This window comes from Prunus dulcis, chromosome 1 (genome assembly GCF_902201215.1).
Source record: "Prunus dulcis chromosome 1, ALMONDv2, whole genome shotgun sequence".
NCBI lineage: Eukaryota > Viridiplantae > Streptophyta > Magnoliopsida > Rosales > Rosaceae > Prunus > Prunus dulcis.
Window position 1 is genome coordinate 10,526,070 of NC_047650.1, and position 20,592 is coordinate 10,546,661.

At 38.2% G+C, this 20,592-nt stretch overlaps 3 protein-coding genes across 3 annotated transcripts; 2 read left to right on the forward strand and 1 right to left on the reverse strand.

Annotated features, from left to right (window-relative positions):
* Window positions 1-1,091: 1,091 nt before the first annotated feature.
* Window positions 1,092-3,347, forward strand: LOC117625540 (putative pectinesterase/pectinesterase inhibitor 28). Its single transcript, XM_034357085.1, has 2 exons — window positions 1,092-2,309; window positions 2,491-3,347. Exons 1-2 carry the CDS (start codon window positions 1,295-1,297, stop codon window positions 3,186-3,188), a joined length of 1,713 nt encoding a protein of 570 aa, XP_034212976.1. The 5' UTR covers window positions 1,092-1,294; the 3' UTR covers window positions 3,189-3,347.
* A 6,603-nt stretch (window positions 3,348-9,950) lies between these two features.
* On the forward strand, window positions 9,951-12,259 carry LOC117625548 (putative pectinesterase/pectinesterase inhibitor 28). Its single transcript, XM_034357093.1, has 2 exons — window positions 9,951-11,171; window positions 11,367-12,259. Exons 1-2 carry the CDS (start codon window positions 10,175-10,177, stop codon window positions 12,062-12,064), a joined length of 1,695 nt encoding a protein of 564 aa, XP_034212984.1. The 5' UTR covers window positions 9,951-10,174; the 3' UTR covers window positions 12,065-12,259.
* Window positions 12,260-14,696: 2,437 nt separating this feature from the next.
* LOC117614251 (probable RNA-dependent RNA polymerase 1) lies at window positions 14,697-19,996 on the reverse strand. Its single transcript, XM_034342996.1, has 7 exons — window positions 19,957-19,996; window positions 19,279-19,817; window positions 18,977-19,169; window positions 18,279-18,805; window positions 16,005-17,833; window positions 15,745-15,895; window positions 14,697-15,627 (listed from the first exon to the last, which is right to left on the reverse strand). The coding sequence occupies exons 2-7, from the start codon at window positions 19,801-19,803 to the stop codon at window positions 14,818-14,820; spliced, it is 4,035 nt and encodes a 1,344-aa protein (XP_034198887.1). The 5' UTR covers window positions 19,804-19,817; window positions 19,957-19,996; the 3' UTR covers window positions 14,697-14,817.
* Between the last annotated feature and the right edge of the window lie 596 nt (window positions 19,997-20,592).

Consider the following 20,592-nt stretch of genomic DNA (forward strand, 5'->3'; position numbering starts at 1 on the left):
TAGAAAGCTAAGAGCATAAATGTGATTATATTCACAGAATCCATATTTACAAAAATAAAAATTACAGCAAAAAACTGTTTTAGTTCAGTAAACATGAGAGACAGAGACAAAGATGGAGTGTGAGAGAGGGAAAATAAGATAGAGCAAAAATGAGAGAGAGATGCGTGGGCCGTGAGAGAGAGAGAGAGAATAAAGGAGAGAGGAAATGAGGTAATAATTAAAAGGGTATTTAGGAATATTGGTGGGTATAAAAATCGGATTGTATTTTTTAAAATTTATATGGTGGGTGGGAAAATATGACAGGTGAGTGAAAATAGCAGCACTCTTACAATATAGCTTAACATTATTAATTTTAAAGTTCAAGCTTATTACTAACAATTATGTCTGTACATGTGCACCCATCTTTGGCAAAGACAAATATTATCTGCTAAAATTAGGCAAGTTAATCAAAATCTCGATTAGCCCTTTTTTTTATTTATAAAAGTGAGTATTTTATCGATAAGAGTAACAGAAACAAGTACAAAGTCACTATAATGTCAAATATAGATAATTCCGATTATCACAATGAATAATGCTATTTAGACACACAAGCTATCATATACACATGTAACATGATTCAATATATCCCAATTACTTTGACAAAAAAAAAATATATCCCAATTATCTTGTCCGATGATTTGACCCCAAAAAAATATATCTTGTCCGACGTGATTAGCTAGCTCCATGTATAGTAATACTTTCCATAGTAACTGCATGGCAATCCACGATTGAAGGAGACTCATAACAAAATATTACCGCTCACTAATTAAGCAAAAAGAGGAAAACCCGAAACAAAACATAAAATTAGCCATTAATCTTCCCCCAATTTATGTAATTAAGTCACTTACTAATAGCTTAATACGATATTTGTATGTCTTAATTTGAATACTCCCAAATTTAGGGAACATGATTAACGACCGTCTATTTTGTCTTGACTCGTGACTGAGTGATCTCCAACCTCCATCTCCTAACAGAATAAACTGCCATTCAGAAAATTTAGGTTTGTGTCTTCCTATAAATTCCATGCCATTTCCCCAGACCAAACCAGACCAGAGCCTCTGGGGCACCAAAAACCATCCTCCAACAAACGAAGCCCCAACAGCGCTCTGTAGCTCACTGGAGAAAGAGAAAAACAATTATAAAAAAAGAAAGCGTACATTACTTTCTTCTCCAATTAATTCATTTTCTTTCTCATTCACACGTGTGTTACCTAGCGTTGTTGTAGTTGTTTGTTTTATTAATTTAATCATCCAAGATGGCGGCTGATTCAAAGAAGAAGAAGATCGCAGCCATCATCGTGTTTTCTGTTATTGGGGTGGCGATGATAGTGGCCGTGGCGGTGGGTGTCACATGCAGCAGAAAAAGCGCGAAACAGAACAAAGGAACCGCCTCGTCCAAAAAGGCGATTGAGACTATTTGCCAGACCACCAGCTACAAAGAAACCTGCCAGAGCAGCCTCGAGAACGCGGCCGGCGACACCTCCGACCCGAAAGAGCTGATCAAGACCGGGTTCCAGGTGGCAGCGGACAAGCTGGACGAGGTCATCCAGAACTCCAACACCTTGAAAGATCTTGCCAAGGATTCCATGGCCAGCCAGGCTCTGGACGTCTGCAAGGAAATGCTGGATACCGCCGCTGAGGATCTCCTCGGCGCCGTGGATAAAATGGGGCCGTTCGATGCCAGCAAGATGAATGAATATGTTGAGGACCTCAAAGTGTGGCTGAGCGCCGCCGTCAACCACCAGCAAACTTGCCTGGACGCGTTTGAGGGCACCAAGGGTGAGGCCGGGGAGAAAATGAAGGGGTTTTTGAAGACCGCGCAAGAACTCACAAGCAATGGACTTGCCATGGTCTCTGAAATCTCTTCACTGTTGGGATCCCTCAATTCAAACACCCACCGCCGCAGACTCCTCGGTTCTTCGTCAGGTGGCCAGAAGAGTAAGAGGGTTTATAAGCCGCTGCCGTCGTGGATCGGTGCTCGCAAGCTGGATCTCTTGACTGCCACTCCGCAGAGTCTGAAGCCCAACGTGGTTGTGGCTCAGGATGGGACTGGCAAGTACAAGAGCATCCAGGAAGCTTTGAAGGAGGTGCCAAAGAAGAGCGCCCAGCCCTTTGTGATTTATATCAAGGAGGGAGTTTACAAAGAGTATGTCATCGTTGATAAGGACATGACCAATGTCGTCATGATTGGTGATGGTCCTACCAAGACAAGGATCTCCGGTAGCAAAAACTATGCAGATGGTACCACAACTATGTATACTGCAACATTTGGTACGTAACACATAACACCTAACATATCTATTCACTAAATATGTTCGCTAAAATAATGTACGTCAGTCACAAATTATTGACACGTCATTTGGTAAATAAAATTAGCAGTACTCATTAGTTAATTTATTTTGATTATTTACATATCCTAATTCTAACTCATTCATTTACTGCATTCTTGCAGCCGCAGTTGGAGACTACTTCGTTGCCAAGGGCATAGGATTTGAGAACACAGCAGGAGCCGCAAAGCACCAGGCCGTGGCACTGCGTGTGCAATCAGACTTTTCCATCTTCTACAACTGCTACATTGATGCGTACCAAGACACCCTCTACACCCAAACCTACCGGCAATACTACCGTGACTGCACCATCTCCGGGACAGTGGACTTCATCTTCGGAGATGGTGTGGCGATGTTCCAAAACTGCAGGATGGTGGTTAGAAAGCCAGGGGATTCACAGTCTTGCATGGTCACGGCCCAAGGCAGGACCGACAAGAATGAGATCACAGCCATTGTCCTCCAAAACTGCACCATCACTGGTGAGCCAGACTACATGGCTGTAAAGGACAAAAACAAGGCCTACTTGGGGAGGCCATGGAAGGGCTTTGCAAGGGTGGTGGTGATACAGTCGCAGATTGACAATGCCATTGCGCCCGAAGGATGGACAGAATGGACTGGTGAAAAATTTCACACTAGTTGCTTTGTGGCTGAGTCCGGCAACAGGGGTGCTGGGGCTGACATGTCCAAGAGGGTCAAATGGCAAACCCTAATGAAGCTTACTCCAGAACAAGCTGCGGCTTTCACCCCTGCGAGGTTGTTTGAGGGTGATAAATGGGTCAAACCCAGTGGGGTTCCTTATGTTTCTGGCATGATGTCTGTGTAGATCCCCAGATGAAAAATCTTACAACACCAATTCTTTTCTTAGGAAAAGAAAAACAATTTTACTTCACAGCTTGATTCTGTGTCTTGTGAAGTTGTGATCTTGTGGGATGCCTTCCCTTTGTTTATGAATATGAATATATATATCACACATTTTTGTTAAGCTAGTTGTACCCATTAACAATTTTGTTTAGACATTTTTGTGAATTTGAACTGCTACGTACATACGGATGAGAGGGACGTACCCACTAGCATGCTAACCTGGGCTAAAGCCCAGGTAACTTTTTTTTTTTTTTAAGAAGTTAAATTAATACCCTAGCCTAGGTCAGATTACACACAAATAAAAAAAGGAAAAAAAAAGAAAAGAAAAATATTGGTTCTTTGCCATCAATCGGTGGCTGCAAATGGCAACCAATTTTATCATAATTACTTTCACTTTCAAACAAACCTTCATCCAAATAAGTATTATTAACTATTCCCATTAGGACTGGGCTATCCAAATAAAATATTATTAACTAATCCCACTAGAATTAGGCTAACCAACAAAAGAACTAAACCTCACACCCCACGTGAAAAAATTAGACTCCCACTAGGCATAGACATTCCCCCTCTTCTATACCCCCAAAAAAAAAAAAAAAAAAAAAATAATTAGTTTTTGGTTTTTGTTATCAATGAAATTTACTCGTACCGTTTAATTTTCAATAGGTTTGTACGTAAGCTAAATTTAGCCCACGCCATTCTGAAATCTTGGGTCCGTCAAACTCTTATGCTCTTGAGGTTTAAATTTAGCCCATTTGTTGTCTCAGGTCACTGGAGATGGTTATTTCTTTATCTGCCGCTAAGCTATCTCTTGATTTGAAGAGCTCCCAAATTTTCTTACAAATGTTCTATTTGAGAACTGTGACAAGTAGTTTTTCGGGATATAAGCCCATCTTTTATACTTGTCTCATTTTCTCTAATAAAGAAAATCATATTGCCTTCTCTCAACAAAAAACAAACAAAAAAAATTTGCCGTTTTAAATAATCATTAGAACGCAACCTAGGGGTTAAATATGATTTCTGGATATTAGCTGGGATGCTTCATATTGACCGAGATTCTTACGTTTTCTTGTGGCAATAATTCCTCATGTATTTCTGCCCCACATCCAAAAGATAACTCATCAAATTTGTTAGTTATCGTCTGACTTGTGTAAACTAACAAAATAACACAACTTTCTAATTTCAAAGTTAGGTGCAGAAATCAAATAAAAGAAGGAAAATATATAAAACTTTATCTATATATGTATCATCTGATTGAGACAAACATAAAATGCATTTGTCCTACTGAGAGGCGATTTGTAAGTAATTTATTAAATAGTATAATACCATGGTCGCACATACAATTTACAAACATTGATGACTACCTTTGCAAACTAGAGACGCCTTCTCCTTTCTTGAGGGTTATAGCTGTTGGCAACGATATTATCCATTGGTAATGGCAAAATTTGGTATAGTGTTATTATAAGCTCTTGTTAAGTTTTGTATGTAAGTTTTTGCCTATTCAAATTTGAAATCCTGGATCCGTCACTGCTATAGACCAATATGACCATACTTAGGTCTACATTGTCACGATATTGTTCTATGGAAGCAGGCGGGCATTTTTCTCGTAAGCAAGCATCATATGTATAGTTCTATATGTTTATGAAAATGAATTGATTGGAAAGCTAGTTGGATTGCCTTCATATATTTAAAGCATTAGTTTTATAAATAAACACTGATGCTAAACTTCCTTCTGTGTGCCAAAAAAACGTTGATTCTGGATGCCTAAATCTACAACGGTACCGGTAGTTTTAATAGTTCCAATGCTAAATACGGTTTATAGCATTAAAATTTTATATTACACAGATGCATTTTCCGACTTACAATATCACAGAAACCAATAGAGCTGATGCTACTTCTAGTTATAGGCATCAGTTATCTTATGAGTGATGTTGTTTTAAATTTAGAACTTTAGTTGTTTATGCAAAATTAAGGTTGTTATGAACAATATCATGGTGTGTTGCCCATTGTACATCAAAAAACATATATAAATATATCCAGCACAGTTTCATAAATCACAATTTTTCCAACCCCACATATCACAACAATTTTTGCAATTTACATATAACAACATATTTCTTAATTTATCAACCTTGAATTCGAGTACAAAAGAGAAATATAGTATAACAAACCAAATAAATATAAATTAAAATAAGTATCCCTTTATTAAAATTATCATAATCAATTCCAACCAAATACAAGAGGGAGTCTGAAAATATTTGCGAGGGAGCGTGGAAAATATTATTTGGGAATTAGGACTACTGCAGTAAAGAAACCAGATAGAAAAGGTCACTAGTTAAAAAAACTCCTTGCGCGATCAAATTTTGCGCGACGAAAAACTATTCGTCGCGCAAAGTGACTTTGCGTGACGAAACTTGAAACTTCGTCGCTCAAAGTCTTGCGCGACCAAATTTTGCGCGACGAAAAATAATTCGTCGCTCAAAGTGACTTTGCGCGACGAAAAGTAAAATTCGTCGCGCAAAGTCCTTATAAAAATAAATAAAATAAAAAAATATTTTTTAAAAATTTTTCCATGACGTAATCCAAACATTTTGTCACCTAAACCAATTTATTTTTTTTTTTTATTTTGTATGCATAACACTTAAGAAATTAAACGGTATATATATTTATTAAGTAACTTTAAATTTATTATTTTAGATCGGATCGGATTTTTATTAGAAAAATATATTCTTGTTGTTCGGATTGGGTTTTTTTTAGAAAATATATATTTTAAATTGACGATCGAATTATTTCATTGTATTCATATCGGGTCAAGGAGTGTAGCAGTAAAAAATCATCAAAATCAGAGTTAAAATAACCGTTAAATCTTGATTTTTTATTATAACCGTCGAAAAGTTTTATCCCCTTACTTGATCTCTGAATGTTTATTTTTTCCGATTTCTGGCTATATGATCTCGAGGTATAAACAAACAAGTTTGATGGTTGGATCGTTGAAACTAGTTTTTTTGAATGCATATGCCATCAAAACAATATATTCACTAACAATTAAGAGTTTATTTATATTTTCGTTAAATATAACATAAGATTTTGTGGTATCCACTAGTGTAAATATTTTTAATTGAAGATCAAATTCAGTCATTGTATTCATATAGGGTCAAGGAGTGTAGCTGTAAAAAATCATCAAAATAGGAGTTAAAATAACCATTAAATCTTGATTTTTCATTTATAACCATCGAAAAGTTTTGTCCCGTTACTTGATCAATGAATGTTTATTTTTTCCGATTTTTGGCGTATATGATCTCGAAGTATAAATAAACAAGTTTGACGGTTGGATCGTTGAAACTAGTTTCGTAGAATGTGTATGCCATCAAAACAATATATTCACTAACAATTAAGAGTTTATTTATATTTTCATTAAATATAACATAAGATTTTGTGGTATCCACTAGTGTAAATATTTTAAATTGAAGATCAAATTCAGTCATTGTATTCATATAGGATCAAGGAGTGTAGCTGTAAAAACTCATCAAAATCGGAGTTAAAATAACCGTTAAATCATGATTTTTCATTTATAACCGTCGAAAAGATTTGTCCCGTTACTTGATCTATGAATGTTTATTTTTTCCGATTTTTGGCGTATATGATCTCGAAGTATAAAAAAACAAGTTTGACGGTTGGATTAAAAAAACAAGTTTGACGGTTGGATCGTTGAAACTAGTTTCGTAGAATGCATATGCCATCAAAACAATATATTCACTAACAATTAAGAGTTTATTTATACTTTCGTTAAATATAACATAGATTTTGTGGTATCCACTAGTGCAAATGTTTTAAATTGAAGATCAAATTCAGTCATTGTATTCATATAGGGTCAAGGAGTGTAGCTGTAAAAAAATCATCAAAATCGGAGTTAAAATAACCGTTAAACCGTGATTTTTCATTTATAACTATCGAAAAGTTTTGTCCCGTTACTAGATCTCTGAATGTTTGTTTTTTGTGATTTTTAGGGTATACGATCTTGAAGTATATACAAACAAGTCTTATGGTTAGATCGTTGAAGTGTGTGTGTGTGTGTGTGTGTGTGTGTGTGTGTGTGTATATATATATATATTTATTTATTAAGTAGCTTTAAATTTATTTATTTTGTACATATAACACTTAAGAAATTGAATAGTATATACATTTATTAAGTAGCTTTCAACTTAATTATATTTTAAATCATAAAATAAAATATTTTTATTTTTTATTATTCATAACAATTATTTTTATAAATATTGTGTTACGAACCAATTTTTCGTCTCTCAAAAGTTTGCGCGACCAACAGTTCGTCGTGCAAAACTCAAAAAATTTGGGCGAGTACCAAAAATGGGACGCGGGGTTTTAAAATTAAAAAAAAAACTTTAGACTTTGCGCGACCAATATTTTTTGTCGCGCAAAAATTTGGGCGGGTACCAAAAATGGGACACGGAAATTTTTATATATAATTGTTTTAGACTTTGCGCTACCAATATGTATTTTTCCTCGGGCAAAAATTTAAAGATTTTGGCGGGTACCAAAAATGGGATGCGGAAATTTTTTTTTAAAAAAAATAATTTTTTTAGACTTTGCGCGACCAATATTCCTATATTCGTCGCGCAAAACTTTGGGCGGGTACCAAAAATGGGACGCGGGAATTTTTTTATATAATTGTTTTAGACTTTGCGCGACCAATATGTATTTTTCGTCGCACAAAAATTTAAAACTTTTGGCGGGTACCAAAAATGGGATGCGGGAATTTTTTTTTTAAAAAAATAATTTTTTTAGACTTTGCGCGACCAATATTCCTATATTCGTCGCGCAAAACTTTGCGAGACCAATATGTTTTGTCGCGTAAAACTTTGCGCGACCAATACATATGTTTCGTCGTGCAAAAATTTGGGTGGGTACCAAAAATGGGATGCGGGAATTTTTTTATATAATTGTTTTAGACTTTGCGCGACCAATATGTATTTTTCGTCGCACAAAAATTTAAAAATTTTGGTGGGTACCAAAAATGGGATGCGGGAATTTTTTTTTTTCAAAAAATAATTTTTTTAGACTTTGCGTGACCAATATTTCTATATTCGTCGCGCAAAACTTTGCGAGACCAATATGTTTCGTCGCGCAAAGTGATACGATTTTAAAAACTGAAATAACTCCTCCACCATTTTCTCAATTTCTTTCTCTACTCTTACCTCTCCTCTCTCTTTCCCTCTCCCCAAATCCCACCCTTTCTCTCACACTCACTCCTCTCCCTTAATCTCTCATCTCTCTCTTCACTATCTCTCACTCTCACTCACTCTCTCATCTATCTTTTCACTATCTCTCACTCTCTCATCTCTCTATCACTATCTTATCTAATTATCTCACTTCTCCCTCTCATTCTCACTCACTCTCAATCTTGCCAAAAGGTATATTCTCTCCAAATTTTAAATTTTTTTCATTAATATGTGTTTTTGGAGTTAGTTTTGAGTTTGTGTGGGGTTTGGGGTTGAGTAAAGGGGAGAGATTGGAGTTTGGGTTGGATTTGTGGTATAACAATTTTAGGGGAGATTATGCATTCTTTTTTTTGTTTTTGTTGTTATTTGACCATATTTGTTTTTTTGTAGGTAATCATCGAGACTTTGATGGCTAAAGTTGAGGATTAGGAAGCTATCAAAACATATTATCCACCACTACCACCACAATATGCTTGTATTAGGATTTTATTATTGTACTTTGTTAATTCATGTGTACATTTTGAATATTATATATATATAAATATTTATTGGATAATTTGATCACTATTTTTCATATGTAATTTTATTTTGACTATGTCAATTTAAATTAAAGTAATTAAGAAAAATCTTACAATTAAATTTAATTTAAAAAGTAAAAATTTGAAAAAATTACTATAATTAAATTAATATCAATTTAAATTAAAGTGATTTAAAAAAATCATACAATTAAATTATATTTAAAAAGTAAAAATTTGAATAAATTAATATTAAAGAAATAATAAAAAAAAGTCAAAAACCTTGCGCGACAAAATATTTTGTAGCGCAAACTATTAAATTAGTTTATTTTAATTAAAAAAATTTAAAACACAAAAAATATTTCGTCGCGCAAATATTTGCGCGACGTTAGTATTCGTCGCGCAAAACTCTAACAATGTGGGCGGGTACCAAAAATGGAACGCGGGAATTTTTTATTTTTTAAAATTTTTTGAGACTTTGCACGACCAATGTTTTTTGTCGCATTATTGAATATGATAAATTTAGCATTATTGAATAATCTAAAATAAAAATATATTAGTTGGAAATGGTTAAGTAATTAGAAAATGTGATTCGATAGAATATCCCAAACTTACCCTTTGACTAGCTAATTAATAAAGTAGAGCTAAACATAAACATTCTAGCCATGCACTGATAGTCCATGATTAAAGGGAGACACTGTTACGCACTACCTCTGTAGAAATAAATGGGAGAGTAAACCCAGTGCGTGGGTGGAGATAGTTTTCTACAAATGCAAACTTGGCTTACATGTAACATGTTCAAATTTGGATCATATCCAAATTTAGAAAACATATTACGACCTCTATTTTGTCTTGACTCAACATTCGTCATCTCCCACCTTAACATTTTCTAACGGAATTAACTGTCATTCAGAAATTTTTGGATGGTGTCTTCCCTATAAATTTCATGCCTTTTCCCCATACCAAATCAGAACAGAGCTGTGGGGGCATCCGAGTCCTTCTTCCAATAAGCGAAGCCCCAACAGCGCTCTGTAGCTCACCGGAAAAGGGAAAAAATTATCAAAAAAGAAAGAAAAACACGAACACAATCCCAGTTTTGATTACTTCTTTCTTCTCCAATTAATTCTTTTTCTTTCTCGAAACACAAGTGCGTTACTAGCGTTGTTGATATAGCATTAATTTAGCTTAAATCATCGAAGATGGATGCCAAGAAGAAGAAGATGATCATCATCGGTGTGGTTGTTTTGCTTGTAGTGGTGATTGCAGTGGGAGTGACGGTGGGTATCATGAAATCTAAAGCCAAAAAACTCGCCAAATCCGCCGCCAAGCCCGCCAAGTCGAAAAAGGCCATTGAGGCGATTTGCCAGCCGACCAGCTACAAAGAAACCTGCCAGAGCAGCCTCGAGAAGGTGGCCGGTGACACCACCGACCCTAAAGAGCTGGTCAAGGCCGGGTTCCAGGTGGCAGCGGACAAGGTGAACGAGGTGATCCAGAACTCGGACACCTTGAAAGATCTGGCAAAGGATCCCATGGCTAGCCAGGCTCTGGACGTCTGCAAGGAAATGTTGAACACCGCCGTTGAGGATCTCCTCGGCGCTGTCGATAAGATGGGGCCTTTCGAGATTAGCAAGGTCGATGATTATCTGGAAGATCTGAAAGTGTGGCTGAGCGCTGCCGTCAATCACCAGGCGACTTGCGTAGATGCGTTTAAGGACACCAAGGGTGAGGCCGGGGACAAAATGAAGGGCTTTTTGAAGACAGCACAAGAACTCACGAGTAATGGGCTTGCCATGGTCACCCAAATCTCCTCCCTCTTGGGATCTCTCAACTTAAACTCTCACCGTAGACTCCTCTCTGCGCAGAGCAAGAGGAACTACCAGGCAGTGCCTTCATGGATGGGTGCCCGCCAGCTGCAGCTCTTGACTGCCACCCCACAGAGCCTAAAGCCCAACGTGGTTGTGGCTCAGGATGGGACTGGCAAGTACAAGACCATCAAGGAGGCTTTGAAGGAGGTCCCAAAGAAGAGCAATGAGACCTTTGTGATCTACATTAAGGAGGGAGTTTACAAAGAGCAAATCATCATTGATAGGCAGATGACCAATGTCTTCATGATTGGTGATGGCCCTACCAAGACAAAGATCTCCGGTAGCAAAAACAAGGCAGATGGCACCGCAACTATGCATACTGCAACATTCGGTACGTAACACGCAATTAATAACTAACATGACTATTCATCAAATATTAATCAACCATGACACATCAATTGGTGAATAAAATTAGTAAACATATTTGATGCCCTAGCTAACCGTATTCATTGATTAATTAATTGTTTTTGGTAATTGATTTATATCCTAATTCTAACTCATTTTCTTGTTTATTGCGTCCTTGCAGCCGCAGTTGGAGACTATTTCGTTGCCAAGGACATAAGATTTGAGAACACAGCAGGGCACATCAAGCACCAGGCCGTGGCACTGCGTGTGCAATCTGACTTTTCCATCTTCTATAACTGCCATATGGACGCGTACCAAGACACCCTCTACACCCAAACCTACCGGCAATACTACCGGGACTGCACCATCACCGGGACCGTAGACTTCATCTTCGGGGATGGAGTGGCGCTGTTCCAAAACTGCAAGATGCTGGTGAGAAAGCCAGGGGATTCACAGTCTTGCATGGTGACAGCCCAAGGCAGGACCGACAAGAACGAGATCACAGCCATAGTCCTCCAAAACTGCACCATCACTGGTGAGCCAGAGTACATGGCTGTAAAGGACAAGAACAAGGCTTACTTGGGAAGGCCATGGAAGGACTTTGCAAGGGTGGTGGTGATGAACTCACAGATTGACGAGGCCATTCAGCCTGAAGGGTGGACAGAATGGGCTGGTTCCCAGTTTCACAACACTTGCTTTCTTGGTGAGTACGGCAACAGGGGTCCTAGGGCTGACATGGCCCAAAGGGTCAAATGGCCAAGCCTCAAGAAGCTTACTGCCGACCAAGCTGCCACTTTCACCCCTGCCAAGCTCTTTGAGGGTGATCGGTGGATCAAGCCCAGCGGAGTTCCTTATGTTTCTGGAATGGTGTCTGCGTAGATCACAAATGAAAATCTTAAAAAAATTCTATTTTGGTCTGAAGAAAAAAAAAATATCACTTCATAGTTTGATTGATTTTGTATCTTGTGATCTTGTGGAATTCTATTCCCTTTCATTTTTCCTACACATGCATACTCATTGAATGATGATAGAGATTTTTTAATACAAAAATGTTAGTCATATCACATTTATATACCACCTTTCTAAAAACATGAGCCTAATTGTATTGGTGGGTTTCACCTCTATTAGAAAGGTTGTATGCAAATGTGGTATGCTAGCGTTGCTCTTTTGAATATAATGGTAATCAAGGTAGTGTGGAGAAAAAAAGGAAAGAAATTAAATAACTAGTAGTGATAACAATTAATGACAATAATATATATCCACCCTCACAACCCCAAAGATTTAGAGTGCTACTAAATGAACCATAAAGTTAACTAAATAGACCCTATAATCTAAGTACACCCTAATATTTAAATCAAAATGTAAAATTAACTAAGTACACCCTATTTAACCAAAAATACCCCTAGTGCACCCTAATACACTCTATCACACCTTAATACCAATCCTGAACCAAATTTCTCTTTTTACATGAATTTGTATCCTCAGGTTGACAACTTCAGCTGGGAAACATCTAGAGGTTTACTTTGCAAGCATTGTAAAGCCTGTGGGGAAGAACCTCTGCAGTGATGGCTTCTCAGCAAATCTGAACATAAAGAGGGAACGCATTTTGAGAAGCAGACATGTATTGTTGTACATATTTCAGTGTGTTATGTATTGACAGGCACCAGACTTTGTCTGGCCATGTCATATTGTACTCTTTAGCAATTGTGGCAAAGTTTTGATCTCGTCTTGGAGATGATAATTTCCCGCAAAAGGTCTTGAATATGAAACTTTTTTAGCCTTCCTTCAGGTGTTGCCTCTGCCAGTGCTCATTGCGTTGTTCTTCGTGGAAACCAAGCAATACAAAAGCTTCTCTACATTTGATTAAGGTTGAATATGGTGAGTAGAATGTACTTATTAAAATTATATTTGTTTCACAATTCAATATATATTTTTCATCATTTTATATTAAGATACATTAGTAATTCAATATAAATAGTTTGATAATAGGGTGGTGTTGATTTTAGGGTTCGTTTAGCAACACACAAAATTCGTTTGTTTAACAATAATCTTTGGTGGGGCCGCTTAACATTATAGGACAAATAGAAGTCCATGTTTCGTCCAAAAAAACAAATACTAGTAGCCCATGAAGTTATAAAGGTATTGTTTGGGTCTATTTTTACCCAACCTAATAAATTAGCCAATTGGGCCAATACATGGCTTGGACTTTATAATTTGGGCCAAGTCAGATGATAAAATAAGTGGCATGCACTTATATCACACCCCTAAATTCTTTGCTTGGCGATATCCCCACCTATTTCTGTCTGACAAGCAAATTCTCCCAATCGCTCTATGAACTTCGCTAGGTGGCAACTCACAAATGGCTCCTTATCAATAAATAATTAAAATAATAATAATAAAAAACCCTCGCATCCCTAATGGGACAAGGAAACTCTCCCAACCGCTCTACAAACTCGCCAAATGGCAACTCTCAATCTCAAATTGTTTCCCACCAGAACTCTGGGGTTTAAGTTTTCCTCCCGGAAGAGCAATAACAGCAACCGCTCAGCTGACCGTTGAAATGAACACAACCGAGAAGAAGATATTCAATAGACTCTCGGCAGCACGTTCGCCATTTTGGCTTGGGGAACTACCTTGGAGTCGCGGGCGGATGGGTTCGCGATAAGGTCCGTATGTATTGATAAATTGGTTCCAGAGAAACAGAGAATTTTTGCTTCGAATTTTAGGTACTTAAGTTAGAAATGTGTTTTGAATTTTGCAGCTTGTGTTGTGGCACAGCAAAGAGGACGCAAAGAGAAGGGGATTTCACCATTAGCAGGTATTTTTCTTCCTTGAGAATTTGATGTAAATGAGATAATGTCATGATGGGCAAATGAGAACCAGAGGTGTGCTCTGTTGGTATCTAAACTGGAATCAATAAATCTATGTTTCTTTCTCCACAGTGTATACACACACACAGACGCTTCCTTTCCCAAGTTCTAGCCTTTTTATTCCCAAACAAATCTCACTCCATTCTCCCCTACCCTACCAATTCGGTTGAAAATATCATGAATGTTTTGCAGCTTAAATCTGGAGGATCACTAGTTGGAGAATGGATAAACATTACAAATCACATTCATATACTTAGTTCTAAGGGAAGACACAACAGCTAGCTACTAACTCCCGATGCTGACTTTGTCAGCTCCTGTTATGACTGTAAGACAAATCCGTGTCTTTGTCTGAGTTGTGGTCTTCTAATCACATCTGGTTTGGAGGAGCTCTAATTGATCAGGAAGCTTTAATCCTAATACCAGCAGGATAGTCAATCAAACAGTGCGTTTACATTGAGTTAATTCTGTATGGATTAAAAACATCCTATTCCTAAGCAAACAGAATCTATTCGAGTACTCCTTGATGGGTAAGGTACTGGAACAGATGCTTATAAATAAGGTCCCTTCCTATCGGCTAAAATACACTCATAACAGAAAACTCACCCCATCCAGAGATAGAGATAAAGAGCCGAGTAGGAGTAGGAGAAGAAGATCCTTATTCACAATGAAGAAGATCCTTATTCACAATGTCTGATCAAGGTTAGTATTTGAGATTCGAAGACTTGAAAGAACTTACAATGACATGATTAAGTAGAGAATTTCTCATAAGTGTTTGCTCCTCTTGATCTGTACGAGCTTGTCAAACACACACCATGGAAAGCTTAGGAAATGATCTCTTTCCATTCCCTTGTTGCCGCAACCCCAGTAACGAGGATGATATGTAACATGATACCAAGCCGATGCTTTTGCTGCATGTTCATCATTGATATCAGGGTTCGTATCGGACTGCATATCACTTCCCAGCTTCTCATCAAACCAGTTCCTAGCTTCCTTTTTCAATGCCTTTAGAGCGTAATGAATTGACTCCAAGTCGTTTTCCCCATTGAATCTTTTTGATACTGCAGTGATGCTCCCAGTTAGTATTTCTGCTTCAGTTTTGAAACCGTAGTCATCTATCAGGTTTCCAAGCTTGTAGTCATATTCCCTTTTGTAATTGATGGCATCTTTGACGTAGTTTTCAAATCCATCTACCTCCATGTCAGTGTCATAGAACTTCAAAGCCACTTCCATAGTGAAGGCTTTAATCGTGGCCGAGTTTGAAGGTGAATCTGATGCAAGCTCAAGATCTTTCACCTGTCGGAAAAGCTGCCCAATCACACGCTTGGACTCGTAGGTGGGTTTATCAAACTTTTCCATAAAATCAGGGTATTCATGGACACGAAGGTGGCTTGGCACTTTCACTACCACACCAGTCTTCGGAGAGTCGACAGCATGCGAGTTGAGATGGGCGAGCTCGATGCATGAAGCACTGCTAGCCTTCCAGTGCTCTCTGTCTGCAAAGACAATATGTGCATTACAAATTATCCCCAAGTTGTCGTTCACTATGAAGTTGGTAAAGGATTCCTCAACCTCCTGTAACAAACACAAGAGAACACCATGAATGAGGCAGAGACAAGATTCGACAAGCAAAGAAGTATATATGTTTCTAATATTATTGACTACATTTTAGTTGATGAATTTGAGAAATACCTCCATTGTCACATCATGATCCAATTTAATAGTCTGTGCTGGGGTATAATTCATGGGTCGAACTTGCAGAGGAGGAATTAGATCAGGGTCCCAACTGACAAAGTAAAAATCTCCATCTAAATCACTTCCCGAGCATTCATTGGGATGAGGTCTGATACATTACAATGAAAGAAATATAGTCAGTACGTAAATAGTTTGAAGGCAGCAAATTATTGTCAAACAGATCTTAATCAACTAAAAGATTCGACAAAGTTACTTGCCTCTTTCCTTTCTGAGGGAAAACTACACAATCCACCATGTGGTGCAATGCCGGCACGTTCACAGCCTCAAGAACGCGAACATCCCCTGGGTGTAAACAGGGGTTTTTGGCAACCACTACTTTTCCCCGGACAATAAAATTGTCATCACTTGAAGTATCGCTCCTATTGCAGCCAAAGGTCTTCCGGCGGGAACATTGCACATATACTTGACCGTATTCCAATGTCCGGGTTTCATCTAGACATCCCATCAAGGATCTTCCATCTGGAACAAATATCCGTGTCTTGGTCCGCAGTTCTACAAGCTTGGACGCACAGAATGCTTGTAGCATCAATGACAGAAATGGTTCTGCATCTGGCTTATAACCACACACAAGCATTTCCTTCAAAACGTTGGTGAAGACTCCCTGGAATATGATTTCAAGTGCTTCCTGCGCTCTTAACGGGTCAGACAAAACACCTTCCAGCTGTTTCAAAGCCTGTTTTTGCTTTTTCACAAAAACATGATCGGAGACTCCGAGGGTGGACAGAAGGGTGATCACTTGACGGTTAAGGAAACAAGCTTGGTACCTGCTCCATGCCAGAACATTGAGTGTTGCGTTGTTGGATTGGTACTTGCACATGCTATCTCGCAGCGCCAACTTCTTTGACAATGTAGGATCAACTGCCACAACACCTTTATAGCCGCCGTATCGAATTTGAAAGGCAGACGGAGTAGTAATTTTGCCGCACTTGATTGCCACTCTTCCAGCAAACTCAGCAGATATCTTCCCAATTCCATCAGAGAAACAATATTTGACTCCACCTCTTTCAATTTCAACATCGGGAATGAGTTCGATTTCATCCCTATCAACATCAAAAGTCTTCCAGGAAGAGCTGAAAGCCTGACCTAACCTGGCAGCATATTTTGACGCATTTCTGATGTCACTAAAATCACCCATCCAGTTTCTGATGTCTTGTGCAGTCACCTCACTTGTTGATGCAAACATCCACACAGAATGCTCTCGCAGTTGACTCGCCGAATGGGCAAGAAACTCAAACTTCTTTTGACCAATGACCATGCCATTTCTTAGAGTAGAAAGTATCCTGTCATAAACTCCAGTTCTCCTTTCCTCTTCTGTAGAAGTTGTACAATTCGTAAGCGGGCATAAATCTCCTGAATGTATCAGACCCATGTCCTCGTCGACGAAAGAAACACGAAGAAAATTATCAACATGTTCAGAATAATTTCGTAAAACACGGTTGGATAGATTGGCCTCTGGACCACAGAAATAAACTTTAGTCGGTGTTACTTGAACCCTGTGCACATACACCATCCCATCATCTAAAGAAATAGCAGGCGACTGAGGAATTCGCTTGCATGCCATGTACTCTCTGTACTGCTCAGTAAGCCAACTCACAGGCTCATAGCAGCACCCCTTTAACCGAAAGAGCTTGTCCAGGGCACACTCTATGTATTCAATTCTTATTCTACTAGGATCAACTAGCTCATAAAAATTGACATCAAGTGCTTTCCCAGGAACACATCCATGCTGAACCAAGGAATTTATCTTAAACAGGATTTTGTATGACAAGTTAATGCCCATGGGTGGACCTACAATAGGAACAAGATCTGAATTGCAGGAGAAAGTGTTGCCTTCCTCCAGGATGAACCGACCTTCATTTTCTTTATAATCAACAAAACACTTGCGCAGATTTGGAAGCTCACACCTAGGTGGAAGTTCCAAGCATACAGCAGAAGATTGCCCAATGCAGCATGAAGGAGTGAAATCAACTTCTCGAACCCAGCGATTTTGAGAATCTTTCTTGAAAATCCGAGGGGCACCAAGTAACTAGCAAGAGGAAGAAGAAAGGAGGAGCAAAATGTTAGTCCTTTCACCCAATTCCACACATAATATAATAATTCTGCAGTCCTATAAGGAATAGGACAGTTTGTTTCAACAGCATTCGAATTCTCTGCGTCGAAACAATGAAGTCATAATGTTTCAGCAATTGACATGAGATCAGATTATCATGCAGGAACTAGTGAATGCAAGACAATCTTATTCAAATATCTACTGGAATTGGTAAAAGCCACGGCTTCTACCTCAATGATAAAAATGATGATAGGATAACTTTCATGCTTCTTGATGTGGGAACGAACAGGGTTGAATTAAGTTTACATATTAATCAACTTACGAACGTTGATCACTAGCTAAATTTAGAATTTACTATTTTTGTATTTCATAGCAAAATGTAAAGTAATGAGTCACAAATCTTGTAGTTTAACTGGCAAACCTGGATTACAAGAAACTTTGGAAATTGGCCCCGTGGATGATTTAGCTCAATCTGGCTAATACTTTCAGGGGAGATCTCTAGCTTGTATTCAACATCATCAAAAGAAAACAATAGGTAGATATTCTTAAATGCCGTCCCGAATTTCACTGAAACATCCGATGTTGTCCAAAGCACAGAAAAGTGTTCCTCAGAAGTCAGGAAGCCCGAGTGCAGCTTTATAAGTTCCATGTTATGTTCAAAGTTTTCAAGCTTCTGCTTTCTAGCTTTCAGATAAGAATCCCCGTACCACAGACGTCGATCATCGGCTAATGGAATTATCACGTCAGCATATTCTGCATGTGTGAATTCAACTATGGCAGATGCTCTTGATTTTCCATCTTTAGGCGGAAGAATCTGTACATCAGAAACAGTTGCTTTCCCAGTATATTCCTCAAGAAATTCTGTCACCGCTTCTGGAGACTCAATGGAGGGGAATCCATGCAACCGAATTGTCTTGACCATGTTGGTACTGTTGATGGCAGCATCTCCTGTTTCAGAGTACAAGTTGAAATTAATGACTCAGAACTCATTACAACTTCTTTATGCATAAACTTCAAAAGAAAAGACTATAATAACTAGTGAAAGTCGGAAGGTTGCAACCAACTGTCCGAATTTAAAAACAGAGCTGACAAGATCTGGATTACAGGACAAAATATTACCTCTCTCCAGAACGAATGGTCCGTCGTATTCTTTATAATGAATAAAACTTTTGCGTAGATTTGGAAGCTCGCACCTAGGTAGAAGCTCCAAACATACAGCAGAAGATTGTCCAATGCAGCATGAAGGAGTAAAATCAACTCCTCGAACCCACTGTCCGGAAGCTTTCTTGAGAAGCCGAGGGGCACCAAGTAACTAGAAAGATAAAAAATATTAGCAATTGGAAAATATGACCAACCTTTAGTAGAACTTAAAACAGTTATCCACCTTTTTTTTCATTTAATTTAAATTATGTTGGGCAAACCTGGATGAGAAGAAACTTTGTAAGTTGACCGTGTGGACGACGTAGCTCAATCTGGCTATCATTTTCAAGCGTGATCTCAAGCTTGTAATCAACCGAAGCATAAGAGAAAAACAAGTAGATGTTCTTAAGTCCCACCCCAAATTTCACCAAAACATCCGATCTTTCCCAAAGCACAGAAAACTGTTCCTCAGAAATCTTGCATCCCAAGTGAAGTCGTACAAGTTCCATGCAGTGCTGAAAGATTTCTGAGTCGGGCACGATGCCAAACCTCGATTTTTTAGCTATCAAATAAGACTCATTGTACCACAGGATCCGATGATCGGCTAATGCAATTATCATATCAGCAAATTCTGCATGTGTGAACCGAACAATGGCAAATGTTCTTGACTTTCCAACTTTGGGAGGAAAAAGCTTTACATCATGAACAGTTCCTTCTCCGGTATATGCCTCCAGAAATTCTGTCACTGCTGCTGGAGACTCCATGTCCATGGAGGAAAATCCATTCAACCAAATTGTGTTATCCATGATGACGGCAACTGCTGCAGTTTCAGTGTACAATTTCGTGTTAATATATAGTAGAAACTAGAAAGAAATCTGAAACCCGTTAAATAACAGAGCTCAAGAAAAGAAGTAAACAGAATGCAAACATAAGTCAAGCCTTGCAAGCATGGTCCTCACATTTCAATTTTCAACCAAATGCAAATGAGAAAAAAAAAAAAAATGTCCTTGAATTTTTGGTACGTAGGCCAACTGTGCTCTGTAAGAAACAAAGCTCATGAACCCTATATATGTATAGGAAAAAGAAGAGCACACAGAGGTGAGAGACTGGAGGTCAAAATTTAAGTCCATCTCACACTTTGTAAATAACGTGTCATGGAAGTTGTAGCTAGCACGAAAAAAAAAAAAAAAACAAAACTTGTCATCGCAGTTTTAGCAGGGGAAAAAAATAGAGGGGGAGAGAGAAGAATTAAACTTGTCAGCGGGCAGTGGCAACCCGTTGCCATGATGGGGAATCTTTTACTCCTTGATAAGGAAGGCTAGAAATAGTAATATACAAGTAGAATAGACTCTTTCAATAGAGCATTTGGAGCACTTTCTGAAAGATTGTTCGGAAAGTATTTAGATGGACCCATCCATGTGTTCCACCACATACCATCCTTGTTGGGACGGTTTTATAATTGCTTTGGTGTATATAGGGACGGACTTAGAATTTTAAAATGGAGTGGGTTAAATTTATCTTATGTAAATTTATTTATTTATTTATTTATTTATCTCACTTAAAGGGAATGTGTGAAGAGGGTTATCAATGAAAGG